Genomic DNA, 12564 nt, shown 5'->3' with positions numbered 1-12564 from the left:
ATATTAGGTCAAATTTAATACTAAAAACATAAAGAAGATATGGGGGAGGGGGAGGGGGTGGGGTGCTACTTTTTTTTTAAAATGTTGTGTTAAACAACGCAAGTAAGGAGGATTGAACCACTAAACTTAAAAGGCTTTAATTGGCTCAGAAAACTATTGTGTTTGAAAAAAACAATTTGGAGTGAATTGAACTAGGTACCTCAAAGACCTAAACTAGCATGAGTAATAGTGTTCAATTTATTAAAAATACAGACCAACAACTTATGTTATTATGAGTAATAGTGTTTAATTTATTAAAAATACAGATATTAGACAGTATTTATCTATATATCGAGTATAATTTTCAGAGGAAGGATGTTTGTTTGACCAACCTTAGTAGGTTGTAGCTCCGCCCATTCTTTTACATATATATTTCCTAACTTGAATGTTAAATTTTATAAGATCATACGTAAAAGCAATCTATATCTACTTTAATAGCATATGTTCTCTTGAAAAGTTATGGTCAAGCCAACCTCACTAGTATAAGAAAATGCACTCACATTGTAACACCATAACCATCTTGTATAGCAGGTGAATCTATGATCACAGAGATTTTAGAACAAGGTTTGGCTCTAGTTCTGCAGATGGCTGCTATTAATAAATGAGAATTGAGAAGACAGTTTAGGGAGAAAACTAGCAGTAATCATGGTGCAATACAAGTATCTGACTATACTACCTGCTATGCTCAGTACTTGTACTCAAAATAATATAACAGAAAACAAGAAATTAAATTAGGAAAAGAAAATGCCAGCTGAAGCTAATACACTTTGCCGCCAGGATTAGCTCTAACACGCTTGAGCTAATTTCAAGCTTAGCCACTAATAAAGGTCATTGATTGAGAATCAAGATTTGGCAAGAAAATCAAGTGGAGGGTGGCCAGTGCTTCTGTGGAGAACTTTATTATATGGTTCCTAAAGAAAACAAGCTTTTTGAGTAAATTCCATAACGATTGTAAGAAGGTGAAAGTGCTTCCATTTCTCTGAAGGATTTTTTTTTAAGGTCATAGAAGACCACTTTATCCAAATGTCGGAATATTATTTCTTCATTGCATGACTTGCAGTCAGACGTAATATTGTTATACCCAAAGTCAATCAAACGGATGCTACATTCCTTTACCCAACTGCAACTTTTTTTATCCTTGAGTATCCACAAGTCTAGAATTGAACTCTTGCGGAGGCGTCCAACGTCTGGCAAGCAAAACATCCCTTTCAAATCCATCATAGACAAGCCCACATAATCTTCAAAAGGTGATGGAGGAGATATAACTAGGAACTTTTCACTTTCAAAATCAAATGAAAGAATTGGATTAGTAAGGGGACGAGAAAGAGAATAAGTGCACCAATACATACACTCATTTACTAACAGTCCTTGAGATAGCGGAAGACAAGGAGACCGGTCTGCAATTTCTTTCCATCTATTAAAAGAAACGCCACCAAACTTGTTTATGGTAAGAACCTCACATTTTAGATGTGAAACCCGAAGCATGCCACCATAACAATACCTTTTAGTCATTGTAGGAGTAGTATAGAAAAAATGTACCACTTTGTATTCCTTCCTTGAGGGAAGATATCCAAACCCAAAATGTCTATATCCAGGGGTAGAAGAAACTGAATATTCTGGCAATTCACACAATTGTTGCAAGGCAGGATTGCACAAATATAGACGACAATCTGTTGAAAGGCAAACCAACCCGAAGCATACTTCCATTACGGAACATACGAGTTGGATATCAGGGACAGTAACTGTGTATAACTCCTCCTTGCTTCCATCCATGTCAACTGAAACAAACCGTAACCTGGACGAATTTGACCGGTAAAGACATTTGTCTTGCAAAAAAACAAGTTTGGGGCCATTTTGTGTTGATTGTGTGAGGTGAGAATGAATGAAAGAAGGAGTAGTAATAAAGTTATTCCACAACTTGGATGTACATCTTAACATGGATAATGACTTGAGGGTGCATCTCAGAAAAACAAAGGTTATAACATCATCAGATAGCTTATTGAAGTAGTCAATATTTGCATAATTCCATTCCTCATTACTTCTTTTTCCTGATATTTTCATCTTCTTGTTAGACTTCTGCAATATCAGCATTAAAATATTAAACCTTCGCTAAACCAACTATAAAGAAATTAACAAACAAAAGGATTCAAGATATGTTCAACAAATTAATCAACCCAACTCTAACAAAAAAATCAAAAATTGTGCTGAAATTTTTAATTCTGACAACGAATCCATCCTCCAGCTATTTAACGGACTTAACTCCAACTAAAAATTCAAAATTGACCAAATCTAATCTGAAATTTGCAATGCTATAGGATATTGTATCAAATATATTAGATGAAATTATGGTAAAAAGGTACCTTTTTGGGTTGTTGTTTCCACTTGTCAAGATTTTTGCGTCGAGTAGCTTTCATATTTGCCGCCTCAACGATTTAGAGCAGTTCTGGCAGAAGCAGGGACAGCGGCGCCGGTGGTGGAGGAGAACAGAGGTTTGGGTTGAGTTTCTGTGGGCTTCGTAGATGTTAAGAAAACCAACTATTGGTACACTAGGGGTATATTGGGAAATATAATACGAAAAGGTCTCTTCTGATTTTAGTACCAAAATTCCATTTTCGAAAACAACCAATAGAAGACTACGACCTCCACCAATCCATCAGAGGTCAACAGTCAACACCCAATTCCTAAATTTCAATCCCACTTTCCACTTACTGATTTCAACAATAGAGCTTTTTGGGAGTAGCTATAATGGTGAAATTCGAATTGGGTTACTTTTTATTCTTCATTTTGATTATTGGAACTGCAAATGGGGGAATTGAAGGAGTAATCAAAGTGAATTACAAGTTTTCCGGTTCTGAACGGACTCTCACTGCCCTAAAAGCCCATGATGAAAAGCGCCATCTCAGACTTCTCGCCGGCGTCGACCTACCTATCGGCGGCACCGGCCGTCCTGATTCCGTCGGGTATGCACTTCTTATGCATATACTTTTTTGTTTTACTTGCTGGGAGTAATTTTTGTACTGTGTGTACTTTAGGCTTGCATATTTTGTACATTAGGTATGCACCAGAGAACTGTATTTGATTCTAATTCCATCACAACAAAAAACACTTAGTGATTTTCCCATTTGCGTAGCCTTGGTAGATAGATTACCTGGCACCTATTACTAGTGGGTGCTAGGAGTCCTGTGTAGTTAGTCGAGTTGCGCCAAAAGCTTGCCCGCTCACTTGTATATTAGGTATGAAGCCAGGAATTCAACTAGGGGATTTAAAAAAAACTTCTTTTTTACTTTTGTGCTGTGTGTGTACTTTTGGCTTGCATACTTGTACATTAGGTATGTGTATGTGTAGTGGCGGAGCCAAGATTCCACAAGAGGATTAAAAAGAATTTCTCTTTTTACTTGTTGGGAGTAACTTTGTACTGTTAGGCTTGTATACTTGTACATTAGATTTGGGTATGTGCAGTGGTAGAGCCAAGAATTCAACAAGGGGATTAGAGAAGAACTTATGCTAAAGGGATACATTAACAGATATATATGCAAAAAAAAATCAGTTTTTCCTTTCCACATAGTATAATATTTCTTTTTCAAAAAAATAATAATTTTTGACGAATTGAAATGCCTCGCACCCCTCTTTCTTCGCCCTTGCAATGGGCATGTTACACATGTTAAGAGACTAGTTAACAAAGGAAAACTTCATGTTATATAAGGTGTATCTGTAATATTGATAGTTGAGGCTGAAGTATAACACATCTACTTTAGTCTGTTAGTTTGATGCACTGTACTTTGGGCTTTACTGCATGTAGTGTTATTGCTTATATTTTGTTACTTTCTCCTACTTGTGGAAGTTAACCTGAATGTGGTGTTACATGTCTTCTAATCCATTTTAGTTATAGACTTCTATTATGTTATGTTATACTTTTGATTGTTCTGGTTTGTTAAATAGGAATGAGTTTGCAAGTTGTTGCTATTTGACAGTTAATTTGCTAAAATAGTTTTTTAACATGGGTTTTTCTAAAGTCTAGTTGAGTTTAGTGGCAAAGTTGTAAAAGAAAAGAATAATAGTTTGGATTGCAAAGATAGTATCCAAATTGCTAATGAACTATTGTACTGTTCTGGGAGTTTTGAACACAATTTGTAATTCTATTGGTGAATAGCATCAAGTTGGCACTTGTATGATGGTGGTTTCTTGTACCTTGCTACATTGTGGGAATGTAACTGGTTGAGCATATTGTGGAAAAGCTTGGAGTTCATGGACCATGGTAGCTAATCATCTCATTGAAGAGCAATTGCTTGAGTATATATGTTTTCCCAGTAATGATATGATAGGGATATATTAATGCTTATTTTGGTGGTGACTGGAAATATTTTCTTAAATATGTTAGTAGAAACTTGATTAGTGCTTTGGATTTTGAATTTCTTGTTTTGAGCCGAGGGTCTATCAAAAGCAATTTCTCTTCCTTTTAAGGTAGGGGTATGGTATGTGTACACACTTGTTCTTAGACCGTACTTGTGGGATTACACTGGGTAGGTCGTTGTTGTTGTTGATTTTGAATATCTGGTTGACTTGACAAAGTTTCCTTGAAGTTCCCGGATGATTAAATTCCCTAGCTTGTAAATATTTGACAAAAGTCTATTCATGTAGTGAAATATTAGTTTTAAGAAGTTGGTTGATGTTGAATAATCTTGTGCAGGCATAGAAGTCCATGGTTGAAAATAGTATTTCAGTGCTAAGGCTTACAACCTTGGTTCTTGAATTATTGAAGAATGATCCATGGACTTTTTGTGCAAGTTTCAGTTTGACACAAACTATATAACTTATATAGTAAATTTCTCTGGAAAACCTTACCTTTTTACCATGTTGGGTCATTTTATGCGTGCTATTGTAGTTGTAATCTGAATCTTAATATATTTTAGGCTTTACTATGCTAAGATTGGAATCGGAACACCATCAAATGATTATTATGTGCAAGTGGATACCGGAAGCGACATAATGTGGGTTAACTGTGTTGGATGCGATCAATGCCCCAGAAGAGGATATCATGGTGTACGTTTCTTACGTTTTCTGATTGTATATCCTTATTCAGCTTTATGGATTTACTTGCTCCCAGAAAAAAGAGAAGTTTGATGTGTTATGCGCTCTTCCTCCCTTTTAATGTAAACATATTTTTTGGCAGCTGGAGCTAGCATTCTACAATCGAAAGGATTCTCTCTCTGGTAAATTAATTTCTTGTGGACACCAGTTCTGCAAGGACGTAAATGGAGGCTCGGTATCAGGCTGCTATGGTAATAATTCATGTTATTTTAATGAAAATTACGGAGATGGAAGCTTTAGTATGGGCTACTTTGTGGAGGACGTTGTTCAATATGATCTGGTGTCTGGTGATCTCCAAACTAACTCAACAAATGGAACTGTAATTTTTGGGTAAGATGTATGTTGGATGTATTCTGAGAACTGGACCTACTTCAGTTGCTTGTTGAAATCATATAATCCTTAACTGAAACTTGCTGTCTAGATCCTTATTAGTTAAAGGAGAAGTCCTACAAAGAAACTTTGAACAACCCTAGCTGTCGGTCTTATTCTGTTTTCAGTTTTTACTTGATGCCCTCGTTGTCTTTTATATTCTTGAATTGTTCATAATTTAACTTGGATTTAGCCTTATTTTCCTTCTCTGCAGAGCAGAACATTCTTTAGACTATACTTTTTCAGCCTTTCAGGAATTTGGAGATATTTTTGGTGGGCCTGGAGTGGATAAGGAGAGATTTGAAACCATCTTTTTTATTAGTACGAATTGAAAAGTGATTCTTTAGATGTTCTTTTCTTTTAGTAATTTGACTCAAACACTTCCAGAAAGATCGTCCAAATGCAAACTGCTGTTATAATATTAAACAGGAGTTCTACAGTACTTCTTCTCAAACTACATTTGACAAAAGTACATTTCAAACTAAACAGATCAGAAGCTTGGTTGAACTACCTCTATGTTGGGTTGATATCTAGTGGCATATTTTCATTTGTATTTGTTATTTTTCTCTTAGGTTTAGTTTATTGACATTCTTCCTCTTGTTTGGGCAGGTGTGGGGGTACACAATCTGTAGATCTAAGGTCCGCAGATGACGCTCTTGATGGGGTTTTGGGATTTGGGAAATCGAATTCATCCATGCTTTCCCAGCTGGCTTCATCTGGAAAAGTGAAGAAAATGTTTGCTCATTGCTTGGATGGTGTAAATGGTGGTGGTATATTTGCCATTGGGAACGTTGTCAAACCAAAAGTAACCATGACACCATTAGTACCGAACCAGTATGTGAATTTTCCTGCTAGGTTCTATTATATTTTAGTTATTTCAATGCAGATATTGTGGCTTTTAATATTTTAATCAACATATGTGTTAAATGGATTCAAAAAACAATTAAAAAAAATAAATGAAACAGAGGATCCTTTACTCTACTATATTCTGCATTATAGTTTATCTTCAAAGGTTCCAGCTAATTTGATTTTGACTTTGAGTAACATCTAGGGACCTTGTGAACATTTGTTTTATGAAACTTGCTTATTTTTAGACTCCCTTCTACTGGAAGATATAATTAGTTAAGTCATTTACTTGTTGTCTGTCCTTTGAATTCCGAGAACTTGGTTCGCGGTTAGATTCAGAGTCAAAAAATAGATACAGTAAGATCCTTTTTGCCGAAGTAAAAAACTTTCACTAAAAGAATTTCTTATAGCCATGGTGGAGTGGATAGGTAATATCCTCTATGCGTCATTACATATTCTTCCAATGGTGTGAACCATGTACATTTGATCCGTCTGAGGAACACCCTTGTAACTTGAACTATTTTATGGTTCTTTAAATCTCCTATATGTGCAAATATCAATAAATGAGTTTACTTGATGTGGCTTAAACTGTTAGTCTGTCTTCGTTTTTGTTTATCTCCCTGTATATCTATCAAAACCCTTAACTATAATAAGATCTCTATTACAACTGTTCTTCCCTGTAAACATTCTTCTCTTTTCAAATTTTTGTGAGTAATTCAGCATCACCTTATCTGCACTTTAGTTCGGCAAAAAATCAAGATGAATTTAATGCTTTGTACTGACATTATCATGACATAATTTAGGCAACACTACAATGTCAATATGACAGCTGTTGAAGTTGGTTTTCAATTTCTAAACCTCTCTGCTGAAGTATTTACAAATGGAGTGAACAAGGGAGTTATTATTGACAGTGGAACAACCTTGGCTTATCTTCCTGAGGTGATTTATGGGCCACTAGTGAAAAAGGTAGTCAGCTATCCTCTCTTAATCCAATTGGAGGTCCTTCCGTTTTTAAAATTAATCATAAATGTTTTTTTCTAACATTTTTGCATTGTATATTTTAAATTATTATTAGATACTGTCCTGGCAACCTGATCTGAGATTGCGTACAGTTAATGATGAGTATACATGCTTTGGATACTCTGGAAGGTATGGTGCATACTGCGTGGATTTGTTTTTTTGCTGTGTCTGCTGATTATCTGTGTAATTCGTTCAATAGGTAGATACTTTATGATTGACATTGGCTTATCCAGAAACAGTGGCATTTGGAAATTACATTATATTTGTACTTCTAAAGATGGGTCTTAATTTTTTCATCTGATTAAAAGTATAGTGACTACCAATTCTATCTCAAGTCAAGATAAAGCTGTTTACGTTAATGCCACATTGATTATCTATTTAGTGGAAATACGATGATAATGGAAGCAGTGTTCAATTCTACTTCTACGTTTCATTCTTTCAGCCTGGTCTATATGTAGTCCAATCATTACCCTGAAATTTTTTCGCACTTCTGGATTCTAAAGAAGCTATGTTTCCATATGTATAATTGTATATTATCTATAAAACATGCACCAACTTGATACAATCTACCATGCTTTCTAAGGTTTCTCTTGCAGTTATGTGTATGTGCAGTTTCTTGAGCCCTTCAAGTTCATTAACTTAAATACAACTTCGGTGTCCAACTTGCAGTGTTGATGATGGATTCCCTCAAGTCAATTTTCATTTTGAAAATTTTCTTTCTTTAAGAGTTCGTCCACATGAGTATCTATTCCCTTTCGTAAGTATTTTTTTACTTTACTAATCATCTATTTTCTCATTAAATGGTTCAAATTCTATTTTTGCTTGGTACTTATTAATGTAGTGGCTTTGGAGTCTTTGTCTTTCTGTAATGGACTTGGCAAGTTATAATACATGATCAGTCTAGGACCATAACAGATTGTTGGAAGCATATACTGTCAATTGCTCAATGTTGCATAATTCCAAAGCAGTAGAGCGTATTTATTACTGAGCTGCAATAGGCGGCAACTTCTCTTTTATCATCTGAACATATTTCAGTTACATGATGTCTTAGCAATATAGGCAGATTCCATGTTTCAATCTATTTCCCTATCTACAACCAATACGCCTCAGTCCATTCGGTATTCCTAACTAATAGCTGTAAATTAAAGCAAACAATTCCTCTGAAGCATAGGTTTATATCAGCTTGTCTAAGCATAGCCATCTGCTGACATACGACAACTACAGCAGCAACTAAACCTTAAGCGTAAGCAATTTGGGGTCAGCAAGCCATCTATTTTAACATCCTCGAAGAAAATTCTCCATCTTTCAATCATCTTTGCTACAAGATCTTCACCCATCAAGAAGGAAAATTCAATTATCAACATCAAGAGAGATAATCAGATTATAGATATATGCTCGCCTCGTAACTTATTACAGATATATCCACTTCCAAATTTGCAAAGTTTTATTCAAGTGGAGCTTTTTGGTACTTAGAGATGTTGCCAAAAGGCGCAAAGCCCTTTGCAGTATTCCTTCTTTGGTGTCAGCTATTGAACTTTCAGTACACCTAAGAATCTTGTTGGGATATCTGATCTATTGCAATAATTGATAAAAGATGCTTGTTTCTTTGCTTATGATAGATTGTGAAAGTTGGAATTGTGGCATTACATGCTCCATATTGTTATGTTGGATAAAACCAACTTAGCAGGACACATTCATGTCTTCGATGAATTGATTTAGTGTAGATAATGTGTTTCTAGTATAATGAGATGCGTAATTTTTGTATTGAAATTGATTGCCACTCAATTTTTCTATAAATTTAGCATTTACAGTTTAGGTGGTGGAAGTGGTAGTAGAATCAAAGTGGATCATCCCTTTTTTCTATACAACTGCCGCTCTTCCCACCAGTCATTTCATATTATTGTTGGTCACACTTATTTATTACTTCAATATATTTTGTTTAGACACAACAGGAGACTTGATTCCTATTTATTCTTTTTAGGAAGATTTATTTTGCATCGGATGGCAGAATAGTGGCAGTCTATCTCGTGACAAATGGAACCTCACGGTTTTTGGAGGTGTGTTTTTCCTACTTCTTGCTCATTTTGTTTTGATTGCAAATTATCCGTCTGTCTTTAAACTGGAGGAAGTTTGGTTTAATTTTCCATTCAGTTTGGCGGCAGCGTATAATAACTCAGTACTTCTACGAATATCCTCGCTGACAGTTTAAATAATTCGGTTGTGCTGTACCTCTCGTCCATATATGTACTTCTGATATCTCCTATTTGGTTTTACTGATGATAATTTCATGGTTAATGGCTAACTTAAGGCGTGTTATTTTCACCTAGTTGATGTTTTTTTGACTTTTGCAACTCAATGCATTCCAAATTCTTGGGAAATTGTTACTGTTGAAACATTCTTGTTGCATTGATGTTTAATGACCATCATTGTCAGAGTCATCATTTTCTTTTCGATACTTAAACATAGCTGTATCACTTGTTCGCTTCGTGGTTTACCAAATGATTGGTGGAGGGTATGCCAACATATGAGACCTCAGTTGCTGTCTGTTGTAAAAACTCTAATTGATATCCTTAACTACCTTCTATTTATACTTCCTCCGTCCTAATTTGTTTGGCGGTACTTAATTGGATGTGGCATTTAATATTAAAGAAAGATCTACATAAGCTAAATATGCATAAAAAACTAAAAATACCTTTATTCGAAACCATTTTTGCTTGTCCAGTTGGGCCTACAACAATAATCTTTTGGGATAGACTGAGTGGGCAAATTGGAGGGAGGAAGTAAGTATTTTGACATTGTTGATAGCCGTTCTTTCCATTCTATTGTAGTGTGTTTTAACCTCGGGTTCTCTCCAAGATCTTTTTATAGTATTGTATGCTATGATTATCTGATTGAAGATGCATGTGACTTCTTTCAATCATGCTCTTAGGTGTTCTTGGACCTTTCTGTACTTAAACATGATAATTGTTATTTGCAGTAAATGATGTCTTCTTTACTTATGAAGCCTTGAAGTAAACTGGTGTTTGCAGATTTGGTTCTCTCAAATAAGCTAGTCTTGTATGATCTTGAAAAGCAGTCCATTGGTTGGACCGAATATAACTGTAAGTTGTACTACTTTGATTCCTAAAATATGTTTTGATATATTACAATTAGATGTCGTGCTTCTCTGTTTGTGTTGATTTCTGCTAATCCTGAAAAAAAGTTCTCCGACTTGGGCAGTTTGTTCATTGATTAATCTGGAGGTCAAATGATTAATAAATTTAGTTGTATTCTCAAAAAGAAAAGATTAATAATTCTAGTCTTACGGTTATGAGCTCATACTTTTTTCGGGAAAATTAGCTACTCCAGTGTTCATTTTGAAAGACGCACCAGAAAAGAAGAAAAATCATGCCTTTTGAGTTCTGACAATGGCATATTGGTAATAATATACTTCCCTATAGGTTGTGCCTGGTTAGTGTTGGGATTCTCATTACATTTTCATGCTGCTTCCCGGTTCCGATGTTGTAAACGAAATTTTAAACGGGAACTACTCGTGCAGTTGATCTGAGTTTCACATTGACAAGTGCCTGTCACTAAAGAAATCATCTCTAGTAATATCAGTAACTCCTTTACATTTGACAAACTGAATGATGCTGAGGGTCTGCTTGAAAATTGAGTTTAAAGAGATCTATCATATTGTTGCCTCCAACATTTAGTCTCCATACCAACTCATCAAAATCTAATTTGTGGTTTACTACAGGCTCGTCGAGCATCGGATTGAAGGATGAAATTACTGGTTCAGTACATTTAGTAGGAGCTCATTCCCTTTCTGGTGCTTCTAGTTTGACTGCTCAAATGGCTCTAACCTTGTCGTTATTAGTAGCTCTGCTGCACTACTCACTATTTAACGGGGAAAGCTGACATGAATAGTTGCTTCCAGTACTTGAGACTCAGGTTAAGAAGCTTTTATGCTGAAAGGGATTCTTCAAGTATGGACACAGCACAGCAAATCACTGGATATCAAGTAGGAGTGTGCATATTTTACATACATGATTGGCTGATGATAGGAAAACTAAGATACTGAACTTGGGAAGGTGCCTTTTTTATTTGCTTTATAGAACAATTAATAGACCACTCCATTTTTATATGAAGTTGGGTTGTAAAACGCATGATGTAAATAGATCTCTGTACATATTCTTACGGATAATGTTTGGACTCTTCAAAAATATCGTCGTGTTTGCGTTCTAGCAACATGGTAGACACTTTTGTTCTTGTGTTGTCTTTTTATAATATCTTATAGTTTTTGAGTTGTTTGGACATTTGGTATAACTGCATTAATATGCGCTTTTTATCTTTTGCTTAACATATCGACTATATTAATAATTTTTTTTTATACATATGTATAATATATGAAAAATTTATATCAAGTAAAACAATTCTAATTTTCTTTTTCTTGATAGTGTGATACTTGGATTTCTAGATCAAAATCATTATTAAGGTTCTTACTGGTTACATCCATACAATTATAAATCCTTTGTTCCAAGAACAACCATCAAAATGATTATGACATTTGTATATGCAACATTTCAATAATTAGTAGAGGTGTTGCACTCAATAATAATTACTACTAATATATTAGCAGTCCCAAATGTGGGGTCAATCATATCATATTTCAAATGAAGCTGGCAAATGTGTTGCTATATTAGATGTATATATGTGGTGTGGGGATAGAGAAAAGACTAGTCATGACTCATGATGAGTTAGCTAGACCTTATCTAGACAACATTTTTTGGTATGATTGATAAGTATGGTACATAGCACCTAACAAAAATGTTCATAGCACCTAAATTTGGTGTCTTAATTTTGCACCCTTAACTTTTAATCTCGACCAAACAATAAATTTATTCTCTTTTCCTTGAAGAATTTAGACAATAGAATCTGCTATATATTTCATGAAGTCTTGATAATAACAAAAAATACGTGACTTGCTAACAAACTATTGTGAGAAGAAAAGCTAGACTCGTGAAATTTGCTCTCAAGATATTAAGTTATTTTACTTTAAAAGATCTTGTTAAAATCATAATTATACTTAGAAAATTAACCAAATTAAATAAATTACACCAAGACAAATTTGGACCTTTTCTCTCGTTTACACTACATTAGAGGTAATAGTCATGAATTTGTGTTTACTTACTCCTTGATTACCAAAGGACCAAGTAATCC

At 34.8% G+C, this 12564-nt stretch overlaps 2 protein-coding genes across 5 annotated transcripts; one reads left to right on the top strand and one right to left on the bottom strand.

Annotated features, from left to right (window-relative positions):
- Positions 1-659: 659 nt before the first annotated feature.
- LOC107029230 (F-box protein At3g07870-like) lies at positions 660-2561 on the bottom strand. The gene is made up of 2 exons (XM_015230602.2): positions 2400-2561; positions 660-2115 (listed from the first exon to the last, which is right to left on the bottom strand). Exons 1-2 carry the CDS (start codon positions 2451-2453, stop codon positions 940-942), a joined length of 1230 nt encoding a protein of 409 aa, XP_015086088.1. The 5' UTR covers positions 2454-2561; the 3' UTR covers positions 660-939.
- On the top strand, positions 2561-11607 carry LOC107029229 (aspartic proteinase-like protein 2). 4 transcript variants are annotated; one of them, XM_015230598.2, is made up of 10 exons: positions 2561-2999; positions 4950-5079; positions 5210-5457; positions 6106-6330; positions 7146-7308; positions 7418-7491; positions 8032-8119; positions 9344-9419; positions 10392-10463; positions 11102-11607. In XM_015230598.2, the coding sequence occupies exons 1-10, from the start codon at positions 2785-2787 to the stop codon at positions 11260-11262; spliced, it is 1452 nt and encodes a 483-aa protein (XP_015086084.1). In that variant the 5' UTR covers positions 2561-2784; the 3' UTR covers positions 11263-11607. The 4 variants fall into 4 exon arrangements, with proteins under 4 accessions (XP_015086084.1, XP_015086086.1, XP_015086087.1 ...); XM_015230600.2 differs by having other exon boundaries at positions 9348-9419; positions 11102-11240; XM_015230601.2 differs by lacking the exon at positions 11102-11607 and having other exon boundaries at positions 9348-9419; positions 10340-10464.
- The last annotated feature ends 957 nt before the right edge of the window (positions 11608-12564 follow it).

The sequence above is a fragment of the Solanum pennellii genome, chromosome 9 (assembly GCF_001406875.1).
Source record: "Solanum pennellii chromosome 9, SPENNV200".
Classification (NCBI taxonomy): domain Eukaryota; kingdom Viridiplantae; phylum Streptophyta; class Magnoliopsida; order Solanales; family Solanaceae; genus Solanum; species Solanum pennellii.
Note: the sequence above shows the minus strand (reverse complement) of the source record. Positions and strands in the feature narration are given on the sequence as shown.